General features: G+C 42.3%; 2 protein-coding genes across 5 annotated transcripts in view; one reads left to right on the top strand and one right to left on the bottom strand.

Annotated features, from left to right (window-relative positions):
* LOC135552317 (mediator of RNA polymerase II transcription subunit 30-like) overlaps positions 1-15,042 on the top strand; it is a 39,717-nt gene extending 24,675 nt beyond the window's left edge. Inside the window, exons 1-5 of one of the 2 annotated variants that reach the window (XM_064983873.1) lie at positions 6,870-7,020; positions 10,149-10,380; positions 13,546-13,704; positions 14,046-14,135; positions 14,270-15,042. In XM_064983873.1, coding sequence (XP_064839945.1) covers positions 10,156-10,380; positions 13,546-13,704; positions 14,046-14,135; positions 14,270-14,365 — 570 coding nt within the window. In that variant the 5' untranslated portion in view covers positions 6,870-7,020; positions 10,149-10,155 and the 3' untranslated portion in view covers positions 14,366-15,042. Of the gene's footprint in view, positions 1-6,869; positions 7,021-10,148; positions 10,381-13,545; positions 13,705-14,045; positions 14,136-14,269 lie in introns of those variants that run through there. The other variant, XM_064983874.1, reaches the window with a different exon arrangement.
* LOC135552315 (exostosin-1c-like) overlaps positions 10,393-17,278 on the bottom strand; it is an 84,978-nt gene continuing 78,092 nt past the window's right edge. For 2 of the 3 annotated variants that reach the window (XM_064983869.1, XM_064983867.1), the window contains exons 9-12: positions 17,103-17,189; positions 16,858-17,018; positions 16,310-16,535; positions 10,393-15,698 (exon numbers count right to left, since the gene is read on the bottom strand). In XM_064983869.1, coding sequence (XP_064839941.1) covers positions 15,510-15,698; positions 16,310-16,535; positions 16,858-17,018; positions 17,103-17,189 — 663 coding nt within the window. In that variant the 3' untranslated portion in view covers positions 10,393-15,509. The remainder of the gene's footprint in view (positions 15,699-16,309; positions 16,536-16,857; positions 17,019-17,102; positions 17,190-17,278) is intronic. The other variant, XM_064983870.1, reaches the window with a different exon arrangement.

The raw sequence follows: 17,278 nt of genomic DNA on the forward strand, positions 1-17,278 counted from the left end.
CTCAAAGCTCATCAATAAGCTAAGGACCCTGGGACTTAACACCTTCCTCTGCAATTGGATCCTGGACTTTCTGAATGGCTGTCCCCAGGTGGTGAGGGTAGGTAACAACACATCCGCCAAGCGGATCCTCAACATGGGGCCAGTCAGGGGTGCGTGCTCAGTCCCCTCCTGAACTCCCTGTTCACTTATGACTGCATGGCCAGGCACGACTCCAACACCATCATTAAGTTTGCAGATGACACATCAGTGGTAGGCCTGATCACCGACAACAATGAGACAGCCTATGGAGAGGATGGTCAGAGACCTGGTAGTGTGGTGCCAGGATAACAACCTCTCCCTCAACGTGATCAAGAGAAAGGAGATGATTGTCGACTACAGGAAAAGGAGGACCGAGCACGCCCCCATTCTCGTCAACGGGGCTGTAGTGGAGCAGGTTGAAAGCTTCAAGTTCCTTGGTGTCCACATCACCAACAAACTATCACGGTCCAAACACACTAAGACAGTCGTGAAGAGGGAACGACAAAGCCTATTCCCCTAGAGGAGACTGAAAAGATATGGCATGGGTCCTCAGATCCTCAAAAAGTTCTGCAGCTGCACCATCGAAGCCATCACTGCCCAGTATGGCAACCGCTCCACCTCCGACTGCAAGGCACTACAGAGGGTAGTGCGTACGGCCAAGCTTCCTGCCATCCAGGAACTCTATACCAGGTGATGTCAGAGGAAGGCCCTAAAAAGTGTCAAAGACTCCAGCCACCCTAGTCATAGACTGTTCTCTCTGCTACCGCACGGCAAGCGGTACCAGAGCGCCAAATCTATGTCCAAAAGGCTTCTTAACAGTTTCTACCCCCAAGACATAAGACTCCTGAACAGCTAATCAAAGGGCTACCCAGACCACTCTTACGCTGCTGCTACTCTCTGTTTATTACCTCAATTACCTTGACTAACCAGTGCCCCCCCCGCACATTGACTCTGTACCGGTACCCCCTGTATATAGCCTCGCTATTGTTATTTTACTACTGCTGCTTAATTACTTGTTACTTTTATTTTTATTTATTTTTTACTTAACACTTCTTTTTTCTTAACTGCCTTGTTGGTTAAGGGCTTGTAAAATAAGCATTTCACTGTAAGATCTACACCTGTTGTATTAGGCGCATGTGACAAATACAATTTTATTTGAAGACCCCTGTTAACATGTCCAATTATCATGCATATTAATTAAGAGAGTGGGAGATTAAACTTGGTTTGGTCCATGGAGAAATCATACAACTCATTTCCCTCCATTTCTCACCTGTCGCGGTGGAACACCCAACTGCCCCAAGGACACCAGAATCAAAGAGGGAAATGCCTTTTTTTCCCAGTAACACCCTGTACTCACACCAATTGTGAAAGCACTGTTGGACAATGCAAAGGCTTTGTAGGAGATCCTTATCACCTGCCTTATCATCCCACACATTTCCTGTTGTAGGCCACTTTTATGTCTATGAGAGAGATAAGCCGAGTTAGAAGATACCATAGTAGAAGCAATAATTGTAGCAATTGAAATAGCCAGTGGTGCTACTACTGATACAGTAGATCTCTAATGGGTTAGTGTAGATCATGGTGCTAATTTGAAATGTCTTCTTTTTGAGTAAATGGGTAAAATTGTAGTAGCCTATGTTGTATTTTTGTATTTTTGCCCCACACGCTCCCATTTACAGCGTATGAATGGCAGGTTTACCATGTCAATAAAGCTATCAGAATCTAGCCTTATTAAAACAATGTACTGCTCTTTGCTCTGACGCAGAGAAATGCAGAAAGATTAGAGAGGGGAGGGATTGGTAAACTAAGTTTTGTTTCTTCCATAAACACAACTTCACCTGGTGAAAAAAACAAAGAAACATGGAAAAATGCCAAATGCAATAACTACATTGTTAATTGAATAGGACCATATTGGCTTGTTGGTCTTAGATGTGACAGATTGCTCGGAGTAAGTTTTGCTTTATCATGAACAAGCCCTAAAGCTTCCCTAAAGGTGTGGGTAGAGCTCCTTTTACAAAGATATGTATCATGAACTCAAGTGAAATACAAACAATGTCACTTGAGGCATTTTCAAAATGTGTTCACTCGATGTGATTTGCGTGCACAAGTTCCTGCAAACTGTGAGAGTGGTGGGGCAGGTCAAATGCAAATTCTGCCATTTAAAGTGCTGATTTGCATGGCTAACTATTGTTACTAACAATGTTAATTTTTTATTTAACTAGGCAAGTCAGTTTATAAGAACAAATTATTATTTACAATGGCGGCCTACCAAAAGGCAAAAGGCCTGTGGGGACAGGGGCTGGGATTAAATATGAAAGAAAAATATAGGACAAAACACACATGACAAGAGAGACACCATAACACTACATAAAGAGAGACCTAAGACAACAACATAGCATGGCAGCAACACATAAACACAGCATGGTAGCAACACAACATGGTAGCAGCACAACATGGTAGCAGCACAAGACATGTTACAAACATTATTGGGCACAGACAACAGCACAAAGGGCAAGAAGGTAGAGACAACAATACATCACGCGAAGCAGCCACAACTGTCAAATCAAATCTAAGTTTACTTGTCACGTGCGCCGAATACAACAGGTGTAGACTTTACAGTGAAATACTTACTTACAGGCTCTAACCAACAGTGCAAAAAGGGCATTAGTTGAACAATAGATAAGTAAAAAAATAAAAACAACAGTAAAAAGACAGTGAAAAATAACAGTAGCGAGGCTACATACAGGCACCGGTTAGTCAGGCTGATTGAGGTAGTGTGTACATGTAGATATGTGACTATGCATATATGATAAACAGAGAGTAGCAGTAGCGTAAAAGAGGGGGTGGCGGGTGGTGTGTGGCGAGACACAATGCAGATGCTTTTTTTTGTCAGTAAGAGTGTCCATAATTGAGTCTTTAAATTAAGAGATGGAGATAAAACGGTCCAGTTTGAGTGTTTTTTTTTTGCAGCTCTTTCCAGTCGCTAGTTGCAGCGAACTGAAAAAAGGAGCAACCCAGGGATGTGTTTGCTTTAGGGATCTTTAACAGAACATGACTGGCAGAACATGCGTTGTATGTGGAGGATGAGGGCTGCAGTAGGTATCTCAGATAAGGGGAGTGAGACCTAAGAGGGTTTTATAAATAAGCATCAACCAGTGGGTCTTGCGACATGTATACAGAGATAACCAGTTTACAGAGGAGTATAGAGTGCAGTGATGTGTCCTACAAGGAGCGATGGTTGCATTTCTGATGGCCGAAGGTAATCTGTTTATAGTCACTGTGAACTATTTCTGCGCACTTGCAATGGTTTCTCTATTGTACTTGCAGCCACTCTAGTTAAATCTAAAGAAGTAAAACAAGTTCTATTTTATTTTGAGAATGTATTTAGTTTAAGTCGGAAGTTTACATACACCTTAGATACATTTAAACTTTAAGCAATTACTGACATTTAATCCAAGTAAAAATGCCCTGGTTTAGGTCAGTTAGGATCACCACTTTATTTTAAGAATGTGAAATGTCAGAATAATAGTTGAGAATTATTTATTTCAGCTTTTTACTACTTTCATCACATTCCCAATGGGTCAGAAGTTTACATACACTCAATTAGTATTTGGTAGCATTGCCATTGAATTGTTTAACTTGGGTCAAATGTTTTGCGTAGCATTCCACAAGCTTCCCATAATAAGTTGGGGGAATTTTTGCCCATTCCTCTGACAGACTTGGTGAAACTGACTCAGGTTTGTAGGCCTCCTTGCTTGCACACGCTTTTTCAGTTCTGCCCACACATTTTCTATAGGATTGAGTAGGGGCTTTGTGATGGCCACTCCAATAACTTGACTTTGTTGTCCTTATTAAGCCATTTTGCCACAACTTTGGAAGTATGCTTGGGGTCATTGTCCATTTGGAAGACCCATTTGCGACCAAGCTTTAACTTCCTGACTGATGTCTTGAGCTGTTGCTTCAATATATCCACATTTTTTCTTCTCATGATGCCATCTATTTTGTGAAGTGCACCAGTCCCTCCTGCAGCAAAGCACCCCCACAATATGATGCTGCCACCCCCGTGCTTCACAGTTGGGATGGTGTTCTTTGGCTTGCAAGCGTCCCCCTTTTTCCTCCAAACGTAGTCATGGTCATTATGGCCAAACAGTTCTATTTTTGTTTCAGACCAGAGGACATTTCTCCAAAAAGTATGATCTTTGTCCCAATGTGCAGTTGCAAACCGTAGTCTGGCTTTTTTATGGCAGTTTTGGAGCAGTGGCTTCTTCCTTGCTGAACTGCCTTTCAGGTTATGTCGATATAGGACTCGTTTTACTGTGGATATAGATACTTTTGTACCTGTTTCCTCCAGCATCTTCACAAGGACCTTTGCTGTTGTTCTGGGATTGATTTGCACTTTTTGCACCAAAGTACGTTCATCTCTAGGACACAGAATGCGTCTCTTTCCTGAGCGGTATGACGACCGCGTGGTCCCATGGTGTTCATACTTGCGTACTATTGTTTGTACAGATGAATGTGGTACCTTCAGGTGTTTGGAAATTGCTCCCAAGGATGAACCAGACTTTTGGAGGTCTACTTTTTTTCTGAGGTCTCTGCGGAATTCTTTTGATTTACCCATGATGTCAAGCAAAGAGGCACTAAGTTTGAAAGTGGCCTTTAAATACATCCACAGGTACACCTCCAATTGACTCAAATGATGTCAATTAGCCTATCAGAAGCTTCTAAAGCCATTACCTAATTTTCTGGAATTTTCCAAGCTGTTTATAGGCACAGTCATCTTGGTGTATGTAGACTTCTGACCCACTGGAATTGTGATACAGTGAATTATAAGTGAAATAATCGGTCTGTAAACAATTATTGGAAAAATGACTTGTGTAAATGCACAAAGTAGATGTCCTAACTGACTTGCCAAAACTGTAGTTTGTTAACAAGAAATATGTGGAGTGGTTGAAAAACGAGTTTTAATGACTCTGTATTTACAGTTGAAGTCAGAAGTTTACATACACTTAGGTTGGAGACCATTAAAACTAGTTTTTCAACCACTCCACAAATTTCTTGTTAACAAACTATAGTAAGGGGATGGGGTGGTGCAAGTCGGTTAGTATATCTACTTTGGTGCATTAGGTGCCAAGGATTCGGACATGTTTGCAGCAGTGTGTAGAAGGGAGATCCCATGATGTGAGAAATATGCAGGAGGGCATAGTCAGATGGAGTGTACAGTTGGGATAGAGAAAGCACTGTGTGTCAACTGTGGGGATGCCCGTGCAGCTGGGAATCCATCGTGCCCTGTGAGAGTGGTTGAGATTGCCAGAGTTTGAGTGATGCAGAAAGTTTCCTATGCTGAGGCAGTGAAGAGAGTAGAGGATAGCCCAAGTGTGATTGAGTCGACTGGGAGGCCCCCAGTGAGTATGCCTGAGGGATGAGCCAGAGAGGATGAGTTTGAGTAAAGTTGCTATGGTGATCAACTGCACTGATGGAGTGGAAAATCACAGAAGATAGATTATGTAGTTGCAGCAGCAGATAAATATTTGAATGTGAGAGATTTTCATCTAGTAGATCTACAGGAAGTTTTGAGAAAGAGGTTCCTTCCTCCCAGGCAGATGGGCCTGGTGTAGGATTGTTTAGGGCCAAACGTAAGGGGATAGGGTGGTGGGTTTTAGGGGATAGTGTTTAGGTGCAGGGTTTGATGGTGGTGCATTTGAAGTTTTTCCCATTCCCCTTTTCCCTTTTTTTGTGACCAAAACGTGTAATCCGCAGCAATAGGCAACACAGCATCTAGTCTGCCGGAAAGCCACATGAAGAAGAAGGCAGGTCTTGGGCGATGGTCTTCCACAGCTTCAGATAAGGTGTTGTTCAGCCAGGCAGTTCAGAAAGGCTGGGCAGTAGCAGAGGGAGCTTCGATGGCACAGAGAGGGAGCAGCGTCAGTCAGTTACTTAGACAGGCCCGGAGCTCTTTATCAGGCACCTCGCTCATTGTCTCCTCCTTCTCCTCTGTCGGTAGGCTGGATAGTCTACGACTGTGTCACGCCCTGACCTGAGTATTCTTTGTTTTCTTTATATATTTTGGTTAGGTCAGGGTGTGAAGAGGGTGGTATGCGTATTTTTGTCTCATCTAGGGTTTTGTATGTCTAGGTGTGTCTAGTCTAGGCATGTCTAGTTTAGGCATATTGAAGGTCTATGGTGGCCTGGATTGGTTCCCAATCAGAGGCAGCTGTTTATCGTTGTCTCTGATTGGGGAACCTATTTAGGTTGCCATTTTCCAGTTTGGGTTCGTGGGTTATTGTTTATGTGATGTTGCATGTTTGCACTCAGTTTTGATAGTGGTCGTGTTGTTATTTTGTTTGTTTAGTGTACTTTGTGTTTTTCTGTCTTTTCATTAAAATATGTATTCACATCACTACGACGATTGTGACAGACTGAAATGTAACACCCACCCGTGTTACACTGTCTGTCTGAAGTTTAAGGCACTTAAACTCACCTTGTACAAAAGGTTACAACGGTTCTCCATAGTTATTTATCAAAAGTAACCAATATCTGGACTCAATAGACAATATCTGCACACATCTGCATTTGCAAATGCTATAACTTGTGGCATTAATAGAATAAACATTTTATTTTCTTTATAACAAATCATTTTATTTATGGATAATATTGCTGAATTTAAGAGTGTATATGTCTTTATTCCACTGTCTTATTGAATAAGATGGCACCTTATTTGTAGGACAATTCTGAGTTCGGGAATTGTGATTTATTATGGTATGCCTTAAATTCAAGATATGGACTGTGCCTCCCATCATTGCTCTCTATGCTTGTACTATCCCCTAGTGGATAAATGTACAACTACAGTCCCATAGAAGCCGGAAGTGACGTGTTTGACAAGCTAACGCGGTTGTCTTCTTTGAAAGAGGCTGTTGAGTCGTCGGGATAACACATTTACAAATAAAACAGACACACAGCTACGATAAGTCACAGCTGACAATTGTAAGGACACCATTTTACACCGTAAGTTGATGTATTTTTTACATTTCACTAGCATGCCTCACAGTATTTAATTAATCCTTTAGCAAGCGAACACGTTAAATAGCTAGCTGTGGCTAACATAATCACGCCGCTTGTTTAATTTAGCTAGGCGGGAGTCGACGCTATCCAAGTCTAGACCTTTCATGATTCTCTTTGGTATACAATTAATTTACACTCGTTTCTATTTCTTGAATAACTAGCTAATGTTAGCTTAGTAGCCCTTGGTCGAGACTCAATCCCATTACACAGAAGAGTCGTTGAACTCCTTCGTCTTCGGTTCTCTATAGTGTGCAATTGTAGCCAATCGGCAGGCACGCGCCCCCCCTCTCTCCGAGCCTATCGTCCAAAAAAAGGTTAAAACGGTGTGTTTTGAATGTGTGAGATTTATTTTTGATGTGATTTGAAAGTACAGGGATGTATGTTTCTAGAAACAGTACCGCAATTGAGAATCGATTCACGTGTAGATGGAAGTATTTGGCTGTTTTGGCTTCCAGAGCCAATTCTCCTTTAAACAGAACATGCAAGGTCCTTGGACCATAATGAGTAACATTAAGCTCATTTAGTCCATTATTGGGCTAGCAAATTAGTAGCTAGCATAACAAGGGTGCTGTTAATTACATTGACATAGTCCTCCATAGAGAACTCTGTGGTAAAAACAAACGAAAAGCTAAAGAGCTGTTTCTTTGTATTCAAGCTGGCCTTGCCTTTTTAAATGAGGACTCAACTCTCTTGCCAGTTCACTTGACCTTTTTTGTGATCCGAGTTATCTTTGCATTCACATTGCTCTGTTTAGAAAGGAACCAAGATCTTTTCCCAACATTCACTCAATACACTGGGTTTTTACAAAGTGCAGGACAGGCTATTCCATCAGAATGTGTTATTGGACAGCTAGATATACCTACTTACATTTTGAAAGCTAATGGATTGCATTTGCTTAAAAGATTAGTCATAATAATTGTAATCAGAAGATACTTTTAACTTGAAAATATTATTGTTAACAGATTACATAATGCTGTAATTGAAAATTGTACACCCAATGTAGGCTACCATCCCTTTAAGGGTACAAAATCCATTTTTAGCTCTGTTTTAGCTCTGTTATTGCAAACAAATAATCTGAACTGAAAACTCATTGCATTTTAGAATTTCTGTGCTTCCTTGACAATTACTAATCATGTTTTTTCTGCAATACTGCTCATTAGAGGTCGACCGATTTATGATTTTTCAATACCGATACCGATTATTGGAGGACCCAAAAGGCTGATACCGATTTAATTGGCCAATTTGTTTACATTTATTTTTTATTTGTAATAATGACAATTACAACAATATTGAATTAACACTTATTTTAACTTAATATAATACATCAATAAAATCAATTTAGCCTCAAGTAAAAAATGAAACATGTTTAAATAATGCAAAAACACAGTGTTGGAGAAGAAAGTAAAAGTGCAATATGGCCTATGTAAGCTAACGTTTAAGTTCCTTGCTCAGAACATGAGAACATATGAAAGCTGGTGGTTCCTTTTAACATGAGTCTTCAATATTCACAGGTAAGAAGTTTTAGGTTGTAGTTATTATAGGAATTATAGGACTTTTTCCCTCTACCATTTGCATTTCATTAACCTTTGAATATTAGATGTTCTTATAGGCACTTTAGTATTGCTCGAGCCAGCAACACAACGACAACAGCCACCATCGAAGCAGCGTTACCCATGCAGAGCGAGGGGAACAACTACTAGAAGGCTCAGAGCGAGTGACGTTTGAAACGTTATTAGCGCACGCTAACTAGCTAGCCATTTCACTTCAGTTACACCAGCCTCATCTCGGGAGTTGATAGGCTTGAAGTCATAAACAGCGCAATGCTTGACGCACAACGAAGAGCTGCTGGCAAAACGCACGAAAGTGCTTTTTGAATGAATTTTTACACGCCTGCTTCTGCCTACCACCGCTCAGTCAGATACTTAGATACTTGTATGCTCAGTCAGATTATATGCAATGCAGGACACTAGATCATATCTAGTAATAACTACACATGGTTGATGATAACTAGTGATTATGATTGATTGTTTTTTATAAGATAAGTTTATTGCTAGCTAGCAACTTACCTTGGCTTACTGCATTCGCGTAAGAGGCGGTCTCCATGTGGAGTGCAACGAGAGAGAGGCAGGTCGTTATTGCGTTGGACTAGTCAACTGTAAGTTTGCAAGATTGGATCTCCCGAACTGACAAGGTGGATATCTGTCGTTCTGCCCCTGAACGAGGCAGTTAACCCACCGTTCCTAGGCCGTCATTGAAAATAAGAGTGTGTTCTTAACTGACTTGCCTAGTTAAATAAGGGTATATATTTTTTTTTTAAATTGGGAAATCGGCGCCCCAAAATACAGGTTTCCTATTGTTATGAAAACTTGAAATTGGCCCTAATTAATCGGCCATTCCGATTTATTCGGTCGACCTCTACTGCTCATCATAATTTTCTTTCTTTTGTGGCACCAATGTGAAGGGCTATGGCAGGGGAAACGGTGTTGCTGTAGCCTGGTGTGGGAGTAAGGACAAGTGAACCTGGGGAGCTTTGTGTTCTAATTGCCCTAAAACGGGAAAGGGAACGGAACTCTGACCCCTCAAAAGAGCTGCAAAAGCAAACCAAACTGAGACCATCTCGAGAGGTGGTCTGAGTTCGGTTAGCTTTTGTGGCTCTTGAGAGGCCGAGTTCCAACACTGCACAAAAATTAAGCGAACTGTCTGAAAGAGACCAAGTGTGAACACCTGTAGTCATATAGCAGACCACTCTTATCCAGAGCCCACAGTTTTATACGTTTTGTACTGGTCCCCCGTGGGAATCAAACCCACAACCTTGGCATTGCAAGTGTCATGCTCTACCAACTGAGCCACACGGGTTAATGCCTCCCCCAAATATCTTTAGCTTGGTTTAACAAATCTTTTGAGTAAATCAGTATCCTTTTGATTTTTATATTTGATAAAAGCTTCTTGTGCAAATTTACAAATGAGTGCTTGCTTACCTGTGAACTCCATTGTACCACACCCCCTCTCACCCTTTGACCCCCCCCTCCCCATTCCCTTCCTCCACTTTGAGTCCCTCTTCCCCTCCCTAGGTCCCATATGGCTACACCCTTACCTCAAAAGGGGCCTGGTCTGGCTGGTATGCTCTCCCAGCAGCAGCAGTCCCACCTGCCCCCAGGCTTAGGCCCCAGCCAGCCTGCCATGCTCCCTCAGGGAGCCCTGAGAGAGATCTCCCCTGTGTTCCTCTGTCGAATCGGCCAGGAGACCGTCCAGGACATCGTCACACGCACCATGGAGATCTTCCAGATCACAAGAGCCACACAGGTAATGCCAGTGTTTCCCAAAGGTTCGACACATTAATTTTATACATTATGCTTTCACATCATATGTTTTCAAATCCGTGTCTCATTTAAATGTCTGCTGTTATGGGGGTTTGGGGAGAAATATTTCACCTGATGAAATTAAGGTTAGTTAAAGAATGTGCAGTCTCATCGTGTCCCCCCCCCCATAGAGATTCAAAATAATACTGTTATATATAAAAATAAATAATGCAGTACCAGTCAAAAGTTTGGACACACCTACTCATTCAAGGGTTTTTCTTTATTTTTACTATTTTCTACATTGTAGAATAATAGTGAAGACATCTAAACTATGAAATCATGTATTAACCCCAAAAATATACTTTATATTTGAGATTCTTCAAAGTAGCCATCCTTTGCCTTGATGACAGTTTTGCACACACTTGGCATTCTCTCAACCAGCTTCATGAGGTAGTTACCTGGAATGCATTTCAATTACACGTGTTGTAATTTCCTTGTTAAAAGTACATTTGTGGAATTTATTTTGTTCTTAATGCGTTTGGGCCAATCAGTTGTGTTGTGACAAGGTAGGGGTGGTATACAGAAGATAGCCCTATTTGGTAAAATACCATGTCCATATTATAGCAAGAACAGCTCAGAAAACAATGCAAAACGACAGTCATTACTTTAAGACATGAAGGTCAGTCAATGTGGAACATTTCAAGAACTTTGAAAGTTTCTTCAAATGCAGTCGATAAAACCAAGCGCTACGATGGAACTGGCTCTCATGAGGACCACCACAGGAAAGGAAGACCAAGTTACCTCTGCTGCAGAGAATAAGTTCCTTAGAATTACCAGCCTCAGAAATTGCAGCTCAAATAAATGCTTCAGAGTTCAAGGAACAGACACATCTTAACATCAACTGTTCAGAGGAGACTGTGAATCAGGCCTTCATGGTCGAATTGCTGCAAAGAAACCACTACTAAAGGACACCAATAATAAGAGACTTGCTTGGGCCAAGAAACACGAGCAATGGAAATTGGACCGGTGGAAATCTGTCCTTTGGTCTGAGTCCAAATGAGACTTTTTGTTCCAACTGCCATGTCTTTGTGAGACGCAGAGAAGGTGAACGGATGATCTCCGCATGTGTTGTTCCCACCGTGAAGCATGGAGGAGGTGGTGGGATGGTGTGGGGGCTGCTTTGCTGCTGACACTCATTTATTTAGAATTCAATGCACACTTAACCAGCATGGTTTTGACAGCATTCTGGTTTGCGCTAAGTGGGACTGTCATTTGTTTTTCAACAGGACAATGACCCAACACACCTCCAGGCTGTGTAAGGGCTATTTGACCAAGAAGGAGAGTGATGGAGTGCTGCATCAGATGACCTGGCATCCACAATCACCCAACCTCAAACCAATTGAGATGGTTTGGGATGAGTTGGACCGCAGAGTGAAGGAAAAGCAGCCAACAATGCTCAGCATAAAGGCCCTTCAAGACTGTCGGAAAAGCATTCCAGGTGAAACTGGTTTACAGAATGCCAAGAGTGTGCAAAGCTGTCAAGGCAAAGGGTGGCTACTTTGAACAATATAAAATATGTATTTGTTTTAACTTTCTTGGTTAGTACATGATTCTGTGTTATTTCATAGTTTTGATGTCTTAACTATTATTTTACAATGTAGAAAATAATACAAATAAAGAAACCCTTGAATGTATAGGTGTGTTCAAAAAGATATTTTCACACACACTACCATTCAAAAGTTTGGGGTCACTTAGAAATGTCCTGGTTTTCCATGAAAACATACATGAAATCAGTTGAAAAATTAATAGGAAATATAGTCAAGACGTTGACAAGGTTATAATGATTTTTAATTGAAATAATAATTGTGTCCTTCAAACTTTGCCTTCGTCAAAGAATCCTCCATTTGCAGCAATTACAGCCTTGCAGACCTTTGGCATTCTAGTTGTCAATTTGTTGAGATTGGCTTGATGGGCACTTCTTACGTACCATACGGTTTTCCCTAAATAGTTCTTGCATAGGTTGGAGCTATGCTTTGGGTCATTGTTCTGTTGTAGGAGGAAATTGGCTCCAATTAAGTGCCATCCACAGGGCATGTCGTTGCAAAGTGGAGTGATAGCCATCAAGATCCCCTTTACCCTGTACAAATCTCCCACTTTACCACCACCAAAGCACCCCCAGACCATCACATTGCCTCCACCATGCTTGACAGATGGCGTCAAGCACTCCTCCAGCATCTTTTTATTTTTCCTGCATCTCACTAATGTTCTTTGATCTGAACACCTCAAACTTAGATTTGTCTGTCCATAACTTTTCCTCTGTCCAGTGTATGTGTTCTTTTGCTCATCTTAATCTTTTCTTTTTATTGGCCAGTCTGAGATATGGCTTTTTCTTTGCAACTCTGCCTAGAAGGCCAGCATTGTGGGTACTATTTAATGAAGCTGCCAGTTGAGGACTTGAGGCTTCTGCTTCTCAAACTAGACACTCTAATACTTGCCCTCTTGCTCAGTTGTGCACCGGGGCCTCTCACTCCTCTTTCTATTCTGGTTAGTCAGTTTGCGCTGTTCTGTGAAGGGAGTAGTATACAGCGTTGGTCAAGATCTTCAGTTTCTTGGCAATTTCTCACATGGAATAGCCTGACGAGTTTCAAAAGACAGTTATTCGGTTCTGACTGTTGTGAGCCTGTAATCGAACCCACAAATGCCGATACTCCAGATACTCAACTAGTCTAAAGAAGTTTTATTGCTTCTTTAATCAGGACAACCGTTTTCAGCTATGCTAACATAATTGAAAATGGGTTTTCTAATGATCATTTAGCCTTTTTAAAATGATAAACTTGGATTGGCTAATGCAATATGCCATTGGAACACAGGAGTGTTGGTTGCTGATAATGGGCCTCTGTACGCCTATGTAGATATTCCATTAAATATCAGCCATTTCCAGCAACAAAAGTAATTTACAACATTATCAATATCTACATTGTATTACTGACTAACTTTATGTTATTTTAATGGGCACAGTGCTTTTCTTTCAAAAACATGGTAACGTAAGTGACTCCAAACTTTTGAGTGTGTATGTATTACCAACATACCTACACACACTGCCGTTCAAAAAGATACACACTATTTAGTGTAATTCTGTGGTTGTCCTCCCTCTTTCCCCATCTATCAGTTGCCTAACGGGGTAACCCAGAGCCAGGCTGTGTATCAGGACCGTTTCGGGAAACTCCAGGAGCACCTCCGTCAGCTGGCCCTGCTTTTTCGCAAGCTCCGCCTTCTCTACGAGCGCTGTGTTGAGATGACCTCTGACCTGCAGGAAGAACCTTCAGAGGTAGGGCTCAACTAAATCGATGTAAAAAAAAAAATATATATATATTCCATTGACCTTTCGCTCTACTGAGTCTATCCAAGCAGTACTGGGCTGGCTGGCTTGGTTATGCATTCACCATAGTTGCTGGAACTATGCTGGTATGGATCATGTGAAAAATAAAATATCTGAGCCAGCACAGTACGATTCGGGTCGGCCCTCTAGTGTTTGTCTTTCTGGCTATACACAAGCTCTACTTGTTTTTCTGTCTGTACTTTGTCACCTTTGACAGTATATTGTCCTGTAGTTGGTTTATGTGTGCCAATGATGTGATGAACTTAGTGTATCACACACTGTCTTTCCAGCTGGTGCCATATGTAAGGGAGGAGATGGCCCCTGTGAGAGTGGAGCCCTGCAGTCCGGCTGTAAGCCAGGAGAGACAGGAAGTGCTGGAGGTTTGTGACGTGTACACTTCGTCTGTATGTCACTGATTCAATATCGTTTGTTGGATGACAACGAATAGTTAGTACAGAGATGTTACATTTCCTTGAATCTGATTGGGTTCGGTGTGTCATGGTCCCTCTCACAGAAGATGAGGCAGAAAAACCAGGAGATGAAGATTCTGATGGACCAGATGAGGAACCTGTTATGGGACGTCAACGCAATGCTGACACTCAGGAAATGATATCACAGATGAACTCTCCCTCACTGCACTTCACAATGCCCTCCAACTAGGGGCCATGGGTTTTTCCTGACCCAGAAAACTCTTGGCCCTAGTACCTCCAACCATTGTTGTACTTGTGTGAGACAGACTGCTAGAAGCTTTTGGTGATCTACCTTTACAGTATGGTGCTTTCAGAGACATTGAATGAACTGAGTTTACTACAAATGTTTTGTACTGTCAGTATCTTTTTTTCTTTTTTTTAACTCTGATATTATGAGTTCAGACTTGCCAAGCCTCAGGTGAATTTCCTGCCTTTTTTTGAGTGGTAAGCACTGACTCAGGACCAGCTAAATAAACTTGAATTCAGTGTTGTGAATTTTACTCAGTGCACAAAAGACTGCTCTAGCTTTGTCCCAACTAGTGACTGTCACCTGTAAGCTGAGTTGAAGACAATAGGATCTCATCGCCACTGGCAGCTATTTATCTCAGGTGTTTGTGTGTTTTAGCATTATTCTTGAGGTTAGCTTCCTGAGTGCTGGGCAACACCCCCCTGCTTACCTTAAGGGTTAAGAACCTTGCATGCCGACTGCTGAGGATGTGTGAATCTATTTTTGTACACTGCGCATGATCTCGGAGAAAGCACAAGCAATAGGTTACTGAGTCTTTTTCTACAAAATAAATACGCTGTGAGAAATGTCTGCTTTGCCTTGGATACTTTTAAGGGTCTGGTGAATGCAGTTGAAGTGATGCTCTGTGATGTCAGAAGTCTACATGTTCTGAAATCTGCCGTTTGCACTGTTTTTATTGGTCTTATAGTTACGTGAAATGAACCAATCGCTGTGCGACATTCTCAACTTGCTGGTATACTGTAGAAATACACCAGCTGGAGTGCACTGCACCATTAACTGTCCACTTGGCGCCTTCCTTTGATATGAAGTTCCACTCCATTCAAACAGCAATGGGAGTGAGTGGCATCTTCAAGTGTTCATTCACCGAGGACATAAGGCTTCGTCCATATGTTTACTCCTCCAATAGCCTGTTGTCTCAGACCCCTGGAGGCGGAGTCTCTCTTAGCTTTAGGCCCCTCCCTCCTTTTATCACCAGGCTCTGTCTACATTTAACTACCAGACCAGGCCTCCACACAGTGTTTCTGTCTCGGTCCCTGTCATGCACGTTCCAGGTCCTTGTACTTCTTGCGCAGGACAGACACCTGGTCCTTGAAGAGCAAGGGGTCCAGGCGGAACTGGGAGTGGACCAGGGGCATGTAGCCGAACCATCTGGCAAAGCTGTTCACACACTCCTGTCTCTGGGTAAAGTGCTCTGGGTTGGCCCACGGAGTGCTCATCTTCGTACCCTGGGAGGATGAAAGATGTGGAGAGAGAAGAGGGTGAGTTAGAAACCCAGGTCGTCGTACATAACATTAACGTACAGACGGGATGTACAAATGGAATTGTGGGAATGTACACTAATGTAGACTATTACTGGTGTCAATTTCTCAATCTTCGTTATAGGCTGATAAGGATGTTGTAGTGTATTGCCTGTCAGAAAACTAGGGAACTGCTACAAATACGATGGCTAGTTGATTTCACGTCTGCTACAAATAGGGTTGTTATCTCCAGTCTGAGTCGGACAAGATAACCGCCACTGTGACATACGGTCTGGGATAATCTCATCTTTACAAAAATAAACCGGAGCAAGTTATTGTTATGCAGCAATAACCGACTATCTGTGGCGAGGGATTTAATGATTTATTGTTGTGTAAAAATACATCTTATAACAGGTTGAACTCTCAACAGGTCTAACCCTAGTTAATAAGCGGTCTATCAAGTCATTCTGGTATTGGTTGATTTGAGAAAAATGTAATGTAACTTTTTTTGGACAAATGTTACGCTTTATATACAGTATCACAACTACAGCAATAAATAACTCATTGGTCAGACATCCAGCTGATGGGAGTGGCCTCACCTGTATGCTGGGCAGCTCATTGGTCAAATTCACCATCGATGGGTGTTGCCTCACCTGTGGGCTGGGCAGCTCCTTGTACTGCTTCCTCTGGGCCACTTTGATTGGTGGCAGGTGGGTGATGGAGGAAACCAGGAAGTTCATGAGGATGTCCTCACAGTTGGAAGTGCGGTCCACCAGCGCCCGCAGTGAGGGGGGCAGGTAGTGGGAGAACAGGTAGTGATAGTACCTGATGGAGAGGTAATGGAAGGGTCAGAGATAACAAAGTGATCACTAAAATGGCAAGGAAATAGTTGTTGGTTGGGATATTGAACTGTACATTAAGCCTGGTAATACATTCTAAGGGCAAAATGTAAGGGCTTCAAGTAGTAGCCACAGCTCATAGACCATCTGTTTAATGGTCTTCGTTGGTTTACTATGTTTTTCTGTTGTGTGTCAGATCAGCTGTACACGATGGTAGTCATAGAAACAGAATCCATAGAAAGGGCTGGCAAATTGACTGGTTCATTTGAATGGGGAGGTCCGTTCTATGGAATCTATGGTTACAGTACCTGTGGTAGAAGGCTGCTCCCGTCAGAACGATGGAGTATTCGTTAGTCCACTTGGAGGTGTACCCCCACGCATGCTTCACCGGGTCCCAGAAGTGACTCCTAGGGGGGTAGCCCACGATACGCTCAGGAAAACTCCTCCACACCAAGAAGGCAAAGTTCACCTGCGCGAAGAGTGAATACAGTTGCATGGGTAAAGTGTGTGTGTGTTTTCTACCACAGTGTATAGTTGTAATGGACGGTCATACCTCACTAGTCAGCAGGACTGTATCTTCATCCAGACTCAGTACTGCCTCTGTCTCTATGGCCACGTTGGGGAGGAAACGACTGCTCGTCTGGAGAGAGGGGAATTGAGAGATGGTCATTTCCATTCCTTGTAAAGTATGGCAGTGGTTGGTTTGTATTTGGGATAATGAAGGAATGA

The sequence above is a fragment of the Oncorhynchus masou genome, chromosome 13 (assembly GCF_036934945.1).
Source record: "Oncorhynchus masou masou isolate Uvic2021 chromosome 13, UVic_Omas_1.1, whole genome shotgun sequence".
NCBI classification, from domain to species: domain Eukaryota; kingdom Metazoa; phylum Chordata; class Actinopteri; order Salmoniformes; family Salmonidae; genus Oncorhynchus; species Oncorhynchus masou.